Below are 18,482 nucleotides of genomic sequence, written 5' to 3'. Positions count from 1 at the left end.
TGAGGGTCAGAAGGAACCTCCTTGTCCTTCCCTCTAGCACCAGAAGAGTTAATGCCTTTGTGGGGGACTCGGCTTTTTGGGAACACCAGTCACCAAGCCAAAGCCACCTGCTCCAGGGATGCCGAGGCGAGCCCTGGTCAGCCCTAGGAGATGACGCAGCGAGGAGGGGGCACCAGGCACCACACTGGGGACAGGGACACCGCTTCTGCCAGCGCTATGGCTGGACAGGGTCACCCTGGGTCCTTCAAGTACCTGGAAGACAGAGCGGCTCCTGCCGAACCCAGCCTGACCTGGTGCCCCCATGGCCATGGCACCACCGGCCCATGGTTCCTCCAGCCTGGCCCTTGGAGCCCTACAGCAGCTCTGGAGGAGCAGCCTCAGGGCACTGTGGTGACTGGGAGGACTGAGCATGCCGGTGGTGATGGCCAAGGGACCCGCTGCCACGCCTCTGCCTTGGCAGGGGTGAAAGACTCGGTGTGTCCCAAAAACCCGAGTTGGGTTTTGTGTTTCTGATTCATTAAAATCCCAAGTGTCCGGAAGGAGCTGCTGGGGGCTGTTTTTTTGTTTCTTTTCTTTTTTAAAAATACTTTTAACATTCATTCAGTCGCTAAAAACTGCCAGTGCCGCGGGCGCCCCGGGAAGGGGTGCGGGCACCGCTTCCCAGCATCTCAACACGGCTACAGATAGAGGTTAGGAAAACTATAACAAAATCAGGTGGCTCTAAGTATAGATATAGATATATAGATATTTGTTCTCTCTTTTCAAATATATAGCTGATTAAAAAGATGCAAAATAAGGATGACTAGGATGGAGTGGGAATCCTGTAGTTCAGTATCATCTCTTGTAGGTCATCAGCTGCTCTCTATATAACTGCATGGAGATTAAATATTATTCATCAACGTGTCCCCCTTGGAAACAAAGACCCCAAACCAAGAGGAAATAAAACATCTCCCTCCCCCCACCCCCCTACTTAAGGTTGGCAAAGCATATTCTGCTGGATTCCCCACCAGCCTCCCTCCGCCATCCCCAAACATGCTTCTATCCATGCGGTTTCAGTTCCCCTCTCAGCAGGGCGCCCGAGGGCAACCGGCAGAGCAGCAGCACAGAGTCCAGGGCTAGGGTCTCTTGGGTGGGAATCACTCCTTGGGCTGCTTCTGGCATGCCTTGGCACAGGAGGGAGCAGGTCTGGGTGTCACCGCAGGTGTCCACCCAGCCACCAAGACCTCTGCACAATGGAGCCCTTCCCATCAGCAGCACCAGTGGGATGATCCAGCTCAGCCAGATGCCTCAGACCCCAGAGGGGACTGGGGCCACCACTGCAGCCGTGGTGCCTCCGGCCTGCTCTGCTGAGCCTGCTAGCACCGCCTGCATCCTGCCCTGCTGTGCCAGCCTGGAGCAGCTCGGGGTCTCCATAGGCCACCCCGACCTGTCCAAGACATGGCCCAGCAGTGTGCACTGTGTACCCCAGTCTGCCTGTCACACCGGGCAATGCAGCCAGCACTAGGCCTCCACCAGAACCTTGTCCCTAAGCCAGGGCCTGGCTCCTCATGGCACCACCGGCCTGGCCCCACTGCCCACCCCAACTGGGTGCTGCCTGTTGGCCATGCGGAGCCTGGGCTCAGCAGCACACGGTGCCTCGGCCGCGCTGGCCACCAGCGATGCCCGCAGGGAAGAGCACATCAAGCGATATACAGGCCAGACTCTCTGGGAGGAACAGAAAGGAGGATGTATTTCATGCAACATTCCTTGTCCTGAAGGCGTCGCTGGGGCCGAGCGGGGGCTGGCGTGTGCGTGGCACACCGGGGCGGTGTGGGAGCGGGCGGGAGCCTGTCGGCTCCGCACCCTTCAGTGCAGTGCTCAGAGTAGAAAGAGAATCAAAGTGGGCTTTATTAGTCTAGTAGAAACACCCCCACCCCCCCGGTGGCTCTGGAAGAGGCCAGCGCTGCCGGGGACGGTCAGCTGTCTACAAGCTGCTTGAGTGCCCGCTCAATGTTCATCCGGTGCCCGACCCGGGTCACCCCCAACTCCACAAAGTCCTCCTTGGTGAGGGCAGGCAGGTGCGTGCCCTCTATTTCATGGTCCTCAAACTTGTCTCGGTGCTCCACCAAATTGATACTTTCCAGCCAGTCCCCGACGTCGTACTTGTTCCAGAGGTGGAGGGGTTTCTGCATGAAGGGCCGAGGTGGGTGCAGGGTGTGCAGGGGTGGCCCTGGCGAGGGGGACGGGGATGGGGAGCGGCTCCGGGCGCTCACACTCCTCACCACAAAGCGCACCTCCTTGGGCTCATGTGGGATGGAAAGGCTGGAAGATTTGAGGATGGTGGGAGGGGTCAGACCGTAGGGCCGGACGGTGCTGAGGGGCTCTGTCCGATCCAGAGCCGGCTTCACGGGGCTGGGGGTACGTCGGGTTACGGGGTAGCGACTGCCAGGTCGGACTGTGTAGGTGGTCCCGGAGCTCCGCTGGGAAATGGTGCTGAGTTCTCCTAAACTACTGAAAAGTCTGTAGAAAGAATGATACAGCGAGAGAGAGGAGAGAGCAGAGGGCAGGGGTGAGGCCGAGGTCCCGACACAGGAGCACACACAGAGTATACATGGGGCAGGGTGGGATGGGGGGGACGGGGGCTCTGCAGCACTCAGGGGACACAGCAAGGTGCACTCCAGCCAAGACGTCCTTGCCAGCCCTGCCAGGGCTCTTCTGGAGTGGGCAGAAGAGGTTCCAGCCAGCACCTCCAGTACCTCCAGTTCCTGGCCAAACCTGCCCTAACTGCCAAGGCTCCAGAGCCCATTGAGACCCACTGGGGAGGAGCGGGGCTGCATACAAACACTGCCTGCAGCCTCGGAACATGTACCTTGCTCTGCCCCTGCTGGGCAGCAAGAAGCTGTGGAGGAGCTGCACCAAAGCCCACTGGCCCCAGCTCCCACCAGGGGCCCCCATCTCCCCTCATGCTAATGCACCACCATCAGCATACTCAGGTCCTGTATCAAAACAGTACTGCTGAGCACACAGCCCCTTCCTGGGACAAGAGAGAACCTTCTGGCACATTCCCTGTGTCCAGCCTGCCCCTTGGTCTCTGGCTGTCAGCAGAACCCTAAAGAGGGATTGAACATCTTGGTGCAGGGTTGGTGTCTGCTCCCGTCTGGTCAGTTGTGGCTCCCCCATCCCTGGCAGTGTTCAAGGCCAGGTTGGACATGGGGTCTTGAGGCAACCTGCTCTAGTGGAAGGTGTCCCTGTCTGTGGCAGGGGCTTGGAACCAGATGAGCTTTAAGGTCCCTTCCAACCCAAACCAGTCTGTGATTTTATGGTAAGTAGGGAGGAAAGGGAGGAAGGCCCTGCTGCTTCACGGTTGTGCAAGCCCAAGAGGCATCACTGGGATTGGGCTGGTTCTCTCTTCACTAAACAGCCCACAACTGCTCATTTGGGTCAATCAATGTCACTCTGCTCATCCTCCAAACTAATCTATCAAACGCAAGTCCTGCAGCTCCCCGGCTCCAGGATGGGATGTCGGTTACCAAACACAAGGTCCCTTGGGCTGCCTGTATGGTAGCCTCATCAGTATCCTGGCTCCTCGCCACCCTCTAACTCTGCTCTCCCCGCTCAGGTCCTTCCTGGAATAGATGGACGCCCTGGAAACCTGCTGCTGGCAACAGAAGTCCAGGGCCTACAGTTAACAGCACATACCCGCTGTCAGGGATGCCACACCACACAAGATCCACACTTCTGGAGATGAGCAAGCACTCGTGGTTTTCAAGAGAGATGGCTCCCACAGGATGAGCTGAACATGAACATGAAGTTCTGTTTAGAGTCTGTGGGCTCAAGAGCACTTCCTCTTAATTATTTCCCTGCCACCCTGGCACAGAAAGCAAGCGGGTTACCAACTAGCATGACAGTGAATCGCATTTGGGAAGGGGAAGAGCTGAATGCCCTTGAGGGCTGTGGCTCAAGAACAGAACAAGAACTGGCAGTACAAGGTACAGATCAGAGGCTGGCAAAGGATCTTCTGGAAGAGGTGGAGAGAAAGCTCTGGGTCTGCTCATGGACCCCAAGAAGGGGTGGCTGGGAGGCACTAGCGTAGCCATGGAAGGGCAGAACAAACACTGCCAAATCTAAAGAGAGTTCCTTACAGATGTACGGATGCAATCCTATTGTCACAGGAGACACTGCTACACTTCATCTGAGCAGTTCTGGTCACTTATGGCAGAGAAAGGTCAATGGGAACAGGAATGGCTGCAGGCACAGCAGCTGGTGTGCCAAAGCCTTGTGGAACCTGTGCAGGGTGGGACAGGGGAGAAAGTGCTGTTGGAAACTGTGAAAGAAGAAGAGAGATGTGCCCAGGGGGTACCAAGACCAAGACCTACAGCAGTCTCACATGAGTGTGCTCCTCACCACAGGGTGGATGCTCAAAGGCTGTTGGCATCATGGGCCTTGTCAGCAGTGGAGATGGTTCCACAGAGACCCACATCTTGTGCAAACTGGGCTGCAGGGCCTCCCTTTTCGTTTTCGTTTGGTGGTTTACAGGGCCTGGAAATGGGCTATTCCTGCTCTTGGGAAATGGGGTGGCTGGAACCACATGTGAGAAATCAGCTTCCAGAGCTGAGTGTCCTCACAGTAATAAGGCAGAGATGTCACAGAAGACCCTTCTGGCCATGGTTGGTCAGTGGATGTAACCTGTAGGTCTGTTCTCCTCTGCTGAGCACTGGATTGGTCACTGTGGTGCGCAGCTGGCAAGGTACCACTGGCTCTCAACACCTTCAGCAGCGCAGTTCTGCCAACCATGTGTTATTCTGCAGACAGTCTCTGTGTCCTGTTCAGCTCTAGATGCTGACTTCATTATGGGCCATCAGCCCAATTAGTCAGACACAGGCACTTCATCCTGCTCGGAAGCCAGGTCAGTTTTTCTGGATGTGAACCCTTCTGAAGACTTGCACATTACGCACAGCAATGACATCTGCTTAGAGGGTTTTCCTGGATCACTGCTCTTCTTCATTGCAGGCTCACAGAACCACAGAATCCCAGGTTGAAGGGACCTCAAGGATCATCTGGTCCAACCTGGAAGAGGCAAAGCATGACCTAGGCCAGATGTCCCAGGTTAGCGTTGGTTTATCATGTACTTTGTCCAAGGAATGCACGCTGATGGAGACATGCACTAGCCGGCAGCAACCAAACTGAAGCCAAGTGCTGCTACCTCTCAGGATGTTTCTATTGAGGACTTAACCTTTGTCAGGTTTCCTAACACGGTGGTGTTGCCCACTTCTCCTTTAGGCAACATCAGGTCAGTGATGCTTAATAAGAAAATTAAGAGAAGAGAAGGCTCAGGGGAGACTTTTTAACAGTCTTCCAATACCTAAAGAGGCTGCAGGAAAGCTGGAGAGGGGCTTGGGACAAGGGCCTGTAGGGACAGGCCAAGGGGAATGGCTTGAACCTGCCCGAGGGGAGACTGAGCTGAGCTCTTAGGCAGAAGCTCTTCCCTGTGAGGGTGCTGAGGCGCTGGCACAGGGTGCCCAGAGAAGCTGTGGCTGCCCCATCCCTGGCAGTGCTCAAGGCCAGGTTGGACACAGGGGCTTGGAGCAAGCTGCTCCAGTGGAAGGGGTCCCTGCCCGTGGCAGGGGTTGGAACTGGAGGAGCTTTAAGGTCCCTCCCAACCCAAACCAGTCTGGGATTTTATGAAATGCTTCCTACATTTCCCACTTCTGGAGGTGCTCCAGCTGGGCCTCAGAAGACCAGTAACCCTGAGATAGTGGGATTGCTGGTTGCCACCACCTCTGTGAGTTGGGATGTGGCAGCTCTCATCACCACTGTAGGACTGCCTTTAAGCTTGTCTTCTCTGAGCACACAAAATCCAGGCTCTGGGAGCTCGGGGCCTCTTGCACAGAGTCTGGTCTTGCAGGGTGTCAGCACCAGCAGTAGGTCGGTTGACTGGATTGATTCTTCAGTGTATACAGGAAAATTACTCTCCTGAGACAGAGAAGCCAAGGCCTGACTTGTGCGCTACAGCACATGGGTGGAACTGACTGGAATCAGCAAAGGGGGAGAACAGGTTCCATGGGAAGCAGTCACACAAGCAAAGACACGCTAGCTTGATGTAAGTTCTAAGCAAAGAAAGAGATCTGTAGGGCAGCTAATTGAGCCTTCTGGGAACACTTTTACTGACAGGCTTAAAAAGCAGATTCCATGAAAGAGTCATTAATGGATAAGGATTTTTCCTTTGAACTTGTTCAGTCTGTCTTCAGGAGTAGCAAAGGCAAGGGCAGATCCAGCTACAGAGGGAACATGCTCCTCATCACTCCAAAGAGAAATGCTTTTGCTTTTGCTCAGTGAAGTCTTTTGGGCTCTTGGCTTCCAGGCGTGCTCATGCTGGCCTTCAAAAGCATCTCCATTGCTTTTCATTGGAAGTGTGTAAAGAACTCGTCTCCTGTTATGAACAACCATCGCCTGCTGATGAGTGAGACACGAGACTGCTCTTGAGGATCTCCACTAGAGCTTGGTGCGCCCAAAGGCTCCAGTGCAGAGCTTGGCCTATCTGTGACGAGGCTGTGCGTTAGGGATGGGCTGGGGACTGATCCTCTCTTTGCCTGAAATGCAGACGGACACTTGGAGGCTCCCTGCCTAGAACAGTGCATGCCCAGATGACATCACACCACTATAGTTCCCGTTTTGAGAGGATTCTGACTTCCAGAATTGCCTGAGAACTGTCCCTGAGAAGGAAGGACAGGGGAGAGGAGTGCAGAAAGAAGAGAAAGTCTCTGAACAGTGCACAGAACAAGATCAGAAGCACTCGTGCTATGTGTCACCCTGGACATTAACACAACTGCTAAACAGGACAAACTCACTGGCATGAGTTGAACGCTCTCACAGGCTGCTCTGCAAATGAGAACAGTGTCGGGGAAGCAGCTCCCATTTTTGCCCATGCCCTGGCACCCACTGACAGGTTCCATTCATATGAGTTCTCTCTTGTTGGCAGGCAGGTCCAGGGAGGGGACTGGATGAGCATTAAGGTCCCTTCCAACCTAAACCATTCCATGATACAATTCTGTCATTCTATGGGACTGATGGGCTGGTCTCCGGCAACATTGGCCAAACTGCTGCTCTTCTGTAAATGCTGAATTTTGGCAAGAAATCAGTTCCTGGCTCTCAGCTAAAGAACCCAATGAGAGGATAAGATTATCCCAACAAAGAGAGCCCACAGGGAGAGGGGTGCCCAGCAGTGCATGAGGCTTATCTGAAGAACTGCTGAGAACACAGGGTTTTGCTGAAGGTGGTCTAATTTCCTGCTGTCATTTGTTCCTCAGGGCTCTGCTTGTGCCGCCAGCACTTTCATTAGGGAAGATAAATCTGTCACTCCTCAGTTCTCCTCTTTCACAGTAGAAAAACAAAGGAAGGCTGCGAGGGAACAAGTGCAACCTGATGCAGACAAGTGGGGTTCATTGTACCCAATGTACTGTCCCTCCTGAAGGGAAGGCATTAACTCCACCACTGTTTGGAGGACTGATGAAGCTGAAGAAGCTTTGGAAGAACTTATCTTCAGATGAACAAAAGAATGAGCAAACCAGGAGAGAACTGCTGAGATTTGTACCTCTAAGAGCTGCTACAGTTCTGTATGGAGTATCTTGAGCAGAAATAAATGCGAACAGGGGTTTTGGAGCTCAGACAGTTTTTTCATCAATTCTCCAGGATAAAGGGGAGGACCTTAACAAGGCTAGGTGGATTTGCCAGGTTAATAAACGGTTAGAACAGTGGTGCCATAGTCAGAGGTTTGGGTATGTAGAACATGGGACTCGATTTTTGGAGGCCAAGTCTACTGGAGGCTCGTGGAGCTGCTCGAGCGAGCAGTTTTGGTAGGAGGCTTGCCAGGCTGGTTAAGGAGGCTTTAAACTAGATGTGTTGGGGGAGGGGGACATCATTCCATCCCAACACACCCAGTCAGCTGCCAGCACCTATAATAAATGCTTGGAGCAATGTAAAGAGATTCCAGCCCCTCCAGCCAATGAGCCGGCTTCATTTGGAGCTCACCTCAGATGCCTCTATACAAACGCCCGTAGCATGGGGAGCAAACAAGAGGAATTAGAGATGTGGGCATGTCTATGGGGGTATGATATAACAGTCATCACAGAAACATGGTGGGATGGCTCCTATGACTGCAGGGTTGGAATGGAAGGTTACACCTCTTCAAAAAAGACAGACCCAGCAGGCGGGAAGGGGGAGTTGCCCTTTATGTTAGGGACTGTCTGGGGAAAGGGGAGCAGTCAACAGAGAGCTTGTGGGTCAGGGTTAAAGGGAGAACAGCTATGGGGGACATTATTGCGGGGATCTGTTACAGACCGCCTGATCAAGAGGAATCTTGACAAGGACAAGAGGTAACAGGTTAAAACTTAAACAGGGGAAGTTTAGATTGGATATAAGGAGGAAATTCTTTCCTGTTAGGGTGGTGAGGAACTGGAATGGGTGCCCAGGGACGTTGTGAATGCTCCATCCCTGGCTATGTTCAAGGCCAGGTTGGACGAGGCCTTGGGTGATATGGTTTAGAGCGAGGTGTCCCTGCCCATGGAAGGTGGGTTGGAACTTGATGATCTTAAGGTCCTTTCCAACCCGAACTATTCTATGATTCTAAGATAGGCTGAGAAAGTTGGGGCTGTTCAGCCTGGAGAAGGCTGCGTGGAGACCTCATAGCAGCCTTCCAGTATCTGAAGGGGGCCTATAGGGATGCTGGGGAGGGACTCTTCATTAGGGACTGTAGTGATAGGACAAGGGGTAAGGGGTTAAAACTGAAACAGGGAAAGTTTAGACTGGATATAAGGAGGAAATTCTTTCCTGTTAGGGTGGTGAGGCACTGGAATGGGTTGCCCAGGGAAGTTGTGAATGCTCCATCCCTGGCTGTGTTCAAGGTTGGACAGAGCCTTGGGTGACATGGTTTAGTGTGACGTGTACCTGCCCATGGCAGGGGGGTTGGAACTGGATAATCTTAAGGTCCTTTCCAACCCTAACTATTCTATGATTCTATGAAAACCTATGGGCAGCACTTATGATAACATATGATAACACTTATGATAACAGAATCATAGAATCGTTGAACGGTTTGGCTTGGAAGGGACCTTAAAGCTCATCTATTTCCAACCCCATGCCATAAGCCTTCCATCAGAGCAGGTCTCTCACCAGACTGCTCTGTCCCCTTCAGGAAGATGGCCAGTGAGAGTGCCAAGAGATTGAGGGGATCATCCGTTAACCAGGTGTTTGGGAAAGCTGTCCCTATGGCACCAGGCACAGAAGCTTCTAGACTCCTGTGGTGCAGTGGGAAAGGGGAGCCATGAGGTGCTTGGTCAGGAGCAACTATGGGGGTATTTGCAGGGGCTTTGCCTTGTGCTACTCCTCCAGCAAAGCTGCACCTTGCCATCCAGAGACAAGTGGCCACATAACACCACAGCAACTCCTGTTTGGAGGAGGAGCAGGGAATGGGGTGCAGCCTACACCAGGCCCTGGGAAGATGATGGAGCAAATCTTTCTGGAAGACATCTCTAAACATACCGGGGATGAGAAAGCAACTATGGTAGACAGTGAGGCTTCAGAGAGTGGAAATCTTGCCTGGCCAACCCAGCAGCCTTCTGCCACCAAATGACAGTTGAGGGACGAGCAATGGGCTTTCTTTATCTTCACTTAGCAAGGCTTTCAAAAGCATCTCCCATAGCATTCTTACTGACAAATTGGTGAAGCATGCACAGGACAAGTGGAAAGTTAGGTTGATCAGGAACTGGCTGAAATGGCAGGATCTAAGGGCTGTGGTCAGCAGCGCAAAGTCCAGCTGGAAACTGTTGACTTGTCGGTTACACAATCCCCTGGGTTGGTACTGGGGCCAATACCGCTTAATGTCTTCATTACATCCCTGGATGATGGGCAGAGAGCATCATCAACAAACAGAGATGACACCCATTGTGTGCAGATGACACAAAATGAGAAGCTGTGGCTGCCCCATCCCTGGCAGTGTTCAAGGCCAGGCTGGATGGGGCTTGGAGCAACCTGCTCTAGTGGAAGGTGTCCCTGCCCTGTCCATGCAACTGGATCTGCTTTAAGGTCCCTTCCAACCCAAACCAGTCCGGGATTCTCTGGTGCACACACAGCAAGTAAATAGCAATTACTCCTGCAGCACCATCAGTGCCTGCCAGCTGCACCACTGCAGTACCAGCTTTCACTCCTCATTGCCTGTGGTGCACTGGAGTCATTTGAAGCACGGCCAACATCAGATGGGCACAATCATGGGGACTGTGCTCTCTGACCTGCAGAATCAGCTTCTGCCCTCAGCTGCCCATCTTTTTACTTAGCACTGAACTTTCCCTGCTCTCATGCAGGTCACTCATTGAGCTTGGCTGGTTTCCCTCCAGCTCTTCACTGTCCTCTCTAAGTTCAGGATCCCCCAGAACTTCATGTTTTCTGCACATCAGAGATTCTCACTAATCACGATGGTTTCCATACAATTAATATATTAAATGAAATGGGATCCTACTACAGAATACCTGCTTGTGTTAACCCCTCTCCACAATGAACACTGATAAGCTACTTCCACTCCTCATACTGCCTGCCCTGGGTGGCCTTCCTGATGAAAATCATGTGTGGAACACACACAGATGCCCTGAGCCAAGTGTCTCCACTGTGGAGCATGCTGTGCTCTGCTCAGGTCTCATCGCAGTGTTCAGCTACTGTAAGGCAACAAACCAGGACCAATCTGCTTGTAATTTTTTGTCTGGTTTGGGGAAAGCAAAGGAACCCAAAGTGCCCCTTGCACCTCACTGGAGGTGCTGGGCCACTGGGTAGGCAGCACACAAAGACTTCAGTCCCCAGATGAGTGCAGATGTGCCAGGACTGAAGAGGTGGAAGATATTCAGGGCACTGAAACCCTCCCTGCCTGGAGTCATTTGTCACAATGAGAACAAAGAGCACAACCAGCCACTGGAACAATCTCCCCAGGGATGTGGTGACTCCCCAGCATCAGACACTTAAGATTGGCTGGACAGAGTGCTAGGACATCCAGTCTAGGTCATGCTTTGCCTTGAAAGGTTGGACCAGATGATCCTTGAGGTCCCTCCCAACCTGGGATGATTCTATGATGCTGTGTGTGTACTACTGACACACCACTGCACCAGGGACTTGTTACAGCCAGTGCCTCCCGCATCCAAGTCTCACAATGGTACAAAGTGAACCTTCTCTTTTTGCAGAAAAACGAGGGGTGAGGTTTTAGTTTCTACATCTAAGTAAAGTCCTTCCACAGCTCCTGAGTCCATTCAGGATCTGAATCCCTTCTGCCTATTGCAAGGGCAGGTAAGGGAAGAAGTCCTTAAACTCGAACAGATTCAGTATCTTCCTTGACATGGTGCTGACAAAGAGACGGGAAAGCTGATTCCCACAGCTTAATGAGCACATGAACACATGTAACAAACAGCAGTGTGGCCAAACCAGCTCTGTGCTGCTGCTCTGATGTTAAGCAAGAGACCTTCATTGAACAGCACAAGGTCTTAATAAACCCTAATGCTACACCATGGAGGACTGGCAAAGTTTGTAGATCACACGTCAGACTGCAGGGTAGGAGCTCAGTGATGTGGCCAGAAGCTCCATGATCACAGGGTCTACAAAGTGGGAAGATGTTTTACAGTAGACAACTGCTGTTCAGTTTGGTCTAACAGAAGAAGATGCTTAAGCCATGATTTCCTATGTGCCATGGCACAGGATGTTAACTCCACTCTGGGCAGGCTTTCCAGCTGGAGGCAGCCTCTGTGTGTGTGGAGGGGGAAGACTGGGGCCAGGGCTGCACAGGAAACACCAACCATGAGACACTCTGTGTGGTCCCACAGGGATGGGAAAATGAATAAATCCACGGAAAGAGAAGGCAAGCTGACATGAATGAGAAACAGGGCACACAAAAATGCAGACCTGACTGAAGCAACAGCAAAAGAGGCATCCACCATGTTAAACAGGGCTTGGAACAACCTGGTCTAGTGGAAGGGGGCTAGAACTGTATGAGCTTTAAGTTCCTGTCCAACCAAAACCATGCTGTGATTCTACGATTCCAACTCTGAATGGTTTAAAGAGCCATCAGCTCTCAGTGCACCTCTGGGAGATGCCCGAAAAGACAATCAGGAGGGCTTGAAGCTCTTCTCTGACTGAGGAACATCTCAGACTGAGGGGGCGAAAGCTGTGCTGAGTTTAACCCATGATTTTCTGAATTCCTATCTGATCATTTTAAGCAGAGTACAAAATTCCACTCCAGAAAACTCTGGTGGTTGCTACAGTTTTACCTCATTGTGGGAGGACAAAGCCGAAGCCAAGTGCAAGCTCCTACCCCTAGGTCAGGGCAATCCCCAGCATAAACACAGGGTGTGCAAAGACTGGATGGAGCAGCCTACGGAGAACGACCTGGAGGTGCTGGGTGAGAAGAAGCTCCTCATGATCCCGCTTCAGTGTTAGCTTGAGCCCAGAAGACCCCCATGTGCTGGGTGCACCCCCAGAGTGTGAGCAGCAGCTCAGAGAGGGGATCCTGCCCCCCTGCTGTGCTCTGGGAGACCCCCCTGCAGCCCTGATCCAGCTCTGGGGCAGCAGCACAAGAGGGACGTGGAGCTGATGGAGTGAGTGCAGAGGAGGCCATGGAGATGCTGCGAGGGCTGGAGCAGCTCTGCTCTGGAGCCAGGCTGAGAGAGCTGGGCTGGGGCAGCCTGGAGAAGAGAAGGCTCCTGAAGGGGAGACCTGAGAGCAGCTCCAGAGCCTAAAGGGGCTGCAGGAAAGCTGGAGAGGGGCTTGGGACAAGGGCCTGTAGGGACAGGCCAAGGGGAATGGCTTGAACCTGCCCGAGGGGAGACTGAGCTGAGCTCTTAGGCAGAAGCTCTTCCCTGTGAGGGTGCTGAGGCGCTGGCACAGGGTGCCCAGAGAAGCTGTGGCTGCCCCATCCCTGGCAGTGCTCAAGGCCAGGTTGGACACAGGGGCTTGGAGCAAGCTCCTCCCATGGCAGGGAGTTGGGACTGGATGAGATTTAAGACCCCTTCCAACCCAAACCACTCTGTGATACTATGACCCTTCTCTCACCACCCGATTGCAGGCTTTGCACAGGCTGCGTGTGGCACTGGGGACACCACTGCTGCCTTGCATTAGGGTGCACATGGGAAAAAGGCTTCATGTGGCCTGCATGATGTTTACTACAAGTGCTGTAAGAAGAGAAGAGCAGCCGGTGCTGTTTGAGAACCCCTGGGATCTTCCTCTTGCAGCACTGGAACCCTGGAATGGTCTCCCGAGACTCAGGCAGGGCAGAGGCACTGTGGCTGGACATGGGTTCAGTGGAGCTGTGTCACTGCTTGCCTTCAGGCTGTGCAGCTCACCGACAGCTAAAACCTGAGGGTTATGGGTTAGGGTGCCAGAAGTGGGCTGAGCACCCCTCACTGCAGCTTGAGGCCAGGCCCTAGAGCTGGAGCTCTGCTCCAGGGCTGAAGGTTTATGTTCCAGGTGAGAAACCAATTACAGGGAGAATGCCCTCAGCCTGCAGGGAATCCCTTACCCTTCGTGCAGTGATGACAGGGAGCTGGCCCATGGGATGGCACAGAAAGCTGATCTATAGGGTCTGAATGCGTCTAAGGATGTAGGTAACTAATCCTGTGCTGCGAGCAGCAGCAAGCCCTTGTGCACTGGAACTGATGGTGATTTAAGAATTGCTGTAGAACTCAGTATTTGCTTCAGTGACCAGAAAATTCACTGGCTTTCGAGCAGGCTCCTTTCCAGGGAATGAAATGCAAAAACCTGTGCTAAGAATATATCAGAGATGCTCAGCTAAGCAGGAACCTGGGAACGCTATGTGGATTGTGCAGAACAAGGGTAAATGCTGATTCTTTTGGATCATGACAGAAGCTAACACCAGCACTAGCTCTACTGCTGTAGCCTATAGCCTAACCTAAACCTTAACCCCAGTCCTAATCCAAACCCTAACCCTAATCCTATATCCTAACTCTAAGCCCAGCCTTAACTCTACAACCTAAGACTAACCCTATACCCTAACCCTAAACCTAAATCTAAGACCTGACCCTGAAGCCTAACCTAAACCCTAACCCTATAACTTAACCCTAACCCTATACCCTAACTCTAAGACTAACCTTATACCCTAACCTCAACCCCACATCTAACTCTATATTCTAATCCTCATCCTAATCTTAACTCTTGCCCTGACCCAAAATCTCTTCAGGTATGAATGGGAATGGTACTGCTGCTGGTGAGGTGGGCAGGGTGGGACATGCAGCCACTGCAGCACCCTTAGAAAGGCATGGGGTGCAGCCATCGCAGCACCCTGAGCAGGGCATAGGGCTGCAGCACACAGCACTGAGCACAGCCTGTCTGCAGCCGCGGGCCCCTGCTCAGGGCAGGGGGGCTGCAGGGATGTGGAACAATGTCTAAAGCTTTCAGACCAACAGGGCTGTCGAGCAGAGAGGAAGCATCAGCTGACAGTCATGGTCAGTCGGACGGTGCTGCATGGGAGCAGGCACTGCTATTGTCTGAAACGCTGGCGCAGCGACTGGGGACCAGCCCATTCAGCCGACATCCCCAAACGCTTTCTGACCCGCTGGGGCTGCCCCTGGGGCTGCCTGGCCGTGGTCCAACAATGTGGGGGCAGAAGAGGGACTGGGCAAACCAAATTCACCCTGTCCCACACCAGGCAGCCAAAGCTGAGGGATGAGCCACATGCTTGCAGTGCTAACACTGGCAGCAGATCTCCCCTGGGTGCAACCCCAAACACTCAGACACTGTGACACCAGCAACAGGACTGAAGGCATGAAGACATGGGCATATGCAGTGACATGAGGACCTTCCCACCCCGACCACACACAAACGAAGCAGGATCTGCTGTGCAGGACTAGAGGCACAAGTCTCTGCACCCATTTCTGCCCAGACCTACAGACTACAAGCTTCTGCTTCTCCAGAAGGTCCGAGGTGGGCCAGATGGCTTCTGAGTATCCCACACCTCTGCTTAACCCAGTGTGTGCTACAGCCTGGGCCTGGAGCAGAGCTGATCCCTGGGGAAGGCATCCACGTTGGGAAGGTCAGCGGCCGCTCTGCCCTCCAGGCTGGCCCTGTCCTGCTTGGCACTGGGAGGCAGACTTGGAAATACAGCACTTGGCAGAAAATGACAAGTAAAATCAAAGGTGAGACTGCCCAGGCCTCTGCGTGGGCTCTGGGGGTTCGTTCACACAGGTGTAAGGGGCTACTTTCACACACACTACGGGTAAAACTAGGACAGACAGAGAGACATGGAAGCAGCACAACCAAGAGCACACGCTGGCCATGCACACTGGGGAAATTCACCTGCGGGGAGGGAGAGGGGTCCTGACACCCAGCCCAAATGACCTCATGCCAACAGGAACAGCACCTTGCTCCTGGTGAGTGCACACGGTCATCAGCCATGGGCTTGTGCAGGTACTCCAGCAGCACTGGTACCTACTGAGACCTGCTGGGGACACGGCCAAGGAGCTGTGCCAGCAAGGACACGGAGACCTGCTGGGCTCATGGCCAAGCTCTGCCAGCAAGAAGTCCTTCATTAACCACTTTGGGAGAAGGGGGTATGTGAGGGGGCAGATTTCTGTATCCTGATGTCCCCACAGCTGTCTCGGATAACCACTTATTGTTTAAGCTTGTGCCAACAGTGACTTCCTGGGGGATATCCTAAGTCAGCTGCTGTGGGTCACCACGCTGGAGCTCCAATGGCCATGGTGTGCTTGTGGCAGGCAGCAGTGCTGTGCTGGTCCCTTCCAGCCCCACTCCCAGTCATCACTAGCACCCAGCCAGGGACAGCTGCATGACCTGAGGGGGCAGCAGCGTTAGAACTGCCTTCTCTGTCCCATGGGATGTTTGCTCCAGAGGGGTGACTGAGGGACACACCACGACTGGGGAGTGGTGAATGTGCAGGAAGGGGAAGCCCTGTGTATTGGGGGGAGTTGCTGGGGCTCAGAGAGGGATGGTGCCTCCTGGCGTCCCTCCCCTTGGGGCTGAGCTGTGGCAAGGGGGCCCTGCCCCAGCCCAGCCCTTGCTGATGTCCCCTGCGGTGCAGCCGCAGCAGGGGCGCATTGGGTCACGGGTACCAATCCCATGGAAACCCAAGGGAATTTCCTCAGTGGTCAAGTACAAGCAGCAGCAGCACACGACACCACAGCACAGGGACATGGACATGCTACTGGGGCACACAGGGCAGGGGGGACACTCACATGCCAGGCAAGCACCGCTGCCTGTTCCCGGCTGGGCGGGAGAGCAGGGAGCGGGGTGAGCCCAGGCACGGGGAGCCAACGTGTTTGCTATGGGATGGGAACATGCTCACTTACACAACTCGCCCACCCTCCGGAGGCCAGAGGCGGTTCTAGACAGAGCAGCACGGACATGCAGATGGAGAGCAGGAAGAGAGGCAATGAGAGAGAATGTTAGCTTCGGTCCGGGCAGCAACAAGACAGAGAAGACTGAACGGAATTCATCGCACGGCCCGAGGCCAGCAGCATCGGGGCCAGGCCAACGCTGCACAGCAGTGCCCCCCCCCGAGGTGGGGACAGGAGCACCCCGCAGAATGGCTTCACCACCAGGGGGGCCCCGGGGGCAGTGAGGGGACCCAGGGAATGGCCAACACGGGGCTTCGGGGCCACTGACGGTCGCGGATGTTCCACACTGGAGAAGGTTGCATCCATGTGTTTACTACAGGCAATGGGACATTCATCACTGCATGAATTCAGCAGCCAAAGCCTGAAGGACTTGACAGTGCTCTTTGGAACAGCTGGGAGGAGGAGGAAGGGAAGGGACAGGACAAAGGCTGGGGAAGGGCAGGAGAGGGAGGGGAAGGAAACAACATAAGCATGAGAAAAACTGCCCCACAGCAAGAACAAGAGCAGCAAAACAAGTTCAACATCTTCTGACTTCACCCAGCAGTGGTATTGAGCGTTCTGCTTTTGTGATAGTGAGTAACAGCTACAGCTAAAGGGCAAGGGGACAGGATTAGTGCCTTGCAGGAGAGTTCGTGTTTCCCAGAGGATAATCACAGTCCCTCTGATGCAGAGCTCTGCTTGAGCCCCTTGCTGAGGTCTGTGCCAGGGCTGGTAGGGGAAATTCAACGCCTGCTCACCACTCTCACAGGGAAGAACTGCATCCTGAGATCTCATCTCAGTCTTCCCTCTGTCAGTTTAAAACCATTCCCCTTGTCCTGTCCCTACAGGCCCTTATAAAGAAGCTCTTCCCTGTGAGGGTGCTGAGGCGCTGGCACAGGGTGCCCAGAGAAGCTGTGGCTGCCCCATCCCTGGCAGTGGCTCAAGGACAGGTTGGACACAGGGGCTTGGAGCAAGCTGCTCCAGTGGAAGGGGTCCCTGCCCGTGGCAGGGAGTTGGGACTGGAGGAGCTTTAAGGTCCCTTCAACCCAACCAGCCTGTGGCTCTGTGAAATACCCAGGGACTGTGCAGGGCAGCAGCACTGCCCCAGGCAGGGTTTGTTCGGTCAAACATGCCCATGCAGGTGGGTGGCACTACTGGGGAGCTGCTGCGGGTCACTAACGGCAGGGCCAATGAAGGCTGCGCTGGTGCAGCTGCAGGATCCAGCCGAGGCTGTGCAGCTCATGCTGGGGGCACTGGGCATCCCCCGGGCCGAGGGACGCATGGTTATCCCCTGGGGAAGGGCACCTCCAAGGACAGTGTCCTGGCTGCCATGGTGACCACCCTGCTGTGCTGCGGGAGTGACGTAGAAGAGCAAGAGATCTTCTCAACATGCTTTGAATGTTCCTCCTCATGCTTCCCCACACAAAAGGGTCTCAACCTCCAGCTATGGTTTTCCTGTCAGTTTTGCAGCCATCCTGCCCGCGCTCCCTTGTGGAGCCCAGACAATTGGGAACAAGCCCGGGTGTCAGTAAATGTTTACAACAGAGAGGTTCCAGCAGGGTCAGGTCATTATGGACCTAAGAGCTGCTTATGCCTTAACCAAATGTTACATCTCTTGCTGCAGCAAACCTGTTTTGTCCTGATCTTCTTTGTAAGAAAAGGAATTAATTTAGGTCTGCTATCCATGGAAGACTTCCATTCTCCCTGTATTGCTCCTGGGACTCTCCAAGCCAATCTCTTCCCAAGCTCTCACTGGAAAGTGTGCCCAATAGTGGCAGTCTGCCCACAGAATGGCTCCACAGCAGCATGCAGGCTCCTTCCACACAGTGCTTTGCCTCTTCCTTATTGACAAAAGAGATTCAATTTGAATGGGTCCCTCTCTACTTCTCCACACAAGAGGAAAAGCCCTTTTAATGGGCCTTCTAGTCTGCTACAGCCCTGAGAGGAACAGCCCCACAGCTCTTTCATGCTTGGGCAATACAGAACTGCATGGCACGGCCTTCCCAGAATTAGACCCAGCAAGGAGTGAACCCTTCAGGCATTAACTCTTCCCTCTTTCGTGCCATTTTGGTGATGGCCCAGCCTTGGTGGGACCCAGAGCTGTTCTCACAGGTCTGGCCAGCCCCTTAC

At 53.8% G+C, this 18,482-nt stretch overlaps 1 protein-coding gene across 1 annotated transcript in view; it reads right to left on the bottom strand.

Moving 5' to 3' along the window:
• Positions 1–1,869: 1,869 nt before the first annotated feature.
• The window catches only part of SHANK3 (SH3 and multiple ankyrin repeat domains 3), a 306,306-nt gene continuing 289,693 nt past the window's right edge, over positions 1,870–18,482 (bottom strand). The window contains exon 23 of the mRNA XM_061362564.1: positions 1,870–2,499. Within this exon, the coding sequence (XP_061218548.1) occupies positions 1,956–2,499 (544 nt within the window). The 3' untranslated portion in view covers positions 1,870–1,955. The remainder of the gene's footprint in view (positions 2,500–18,482) is intronic.

This window comes from Neopsephotus bourkii, unplaced genomic scaffold, assembly GCF_033783945.1.
Source record: "Neopsephotus bourkii isolate Nb327-2 ecotype Australia unplaced genomic scaffold, CSIRO-AGI_Nbou_v1 NB_1128, whole genome shotgun sequence".
In the NCBI taxonomy this organism is placed as follows: Eukaryota; Metazoa; Chordata; class Aves; order Psittaciformes; family Psittacidae; genus Neopsephotus; species Neopsephotus bourkii.
The sequence above is the reverse complement of the archived record's forward strand: the minus strand, read 5'-3'. Positions and strand labels throughout refer to the sequence as shown.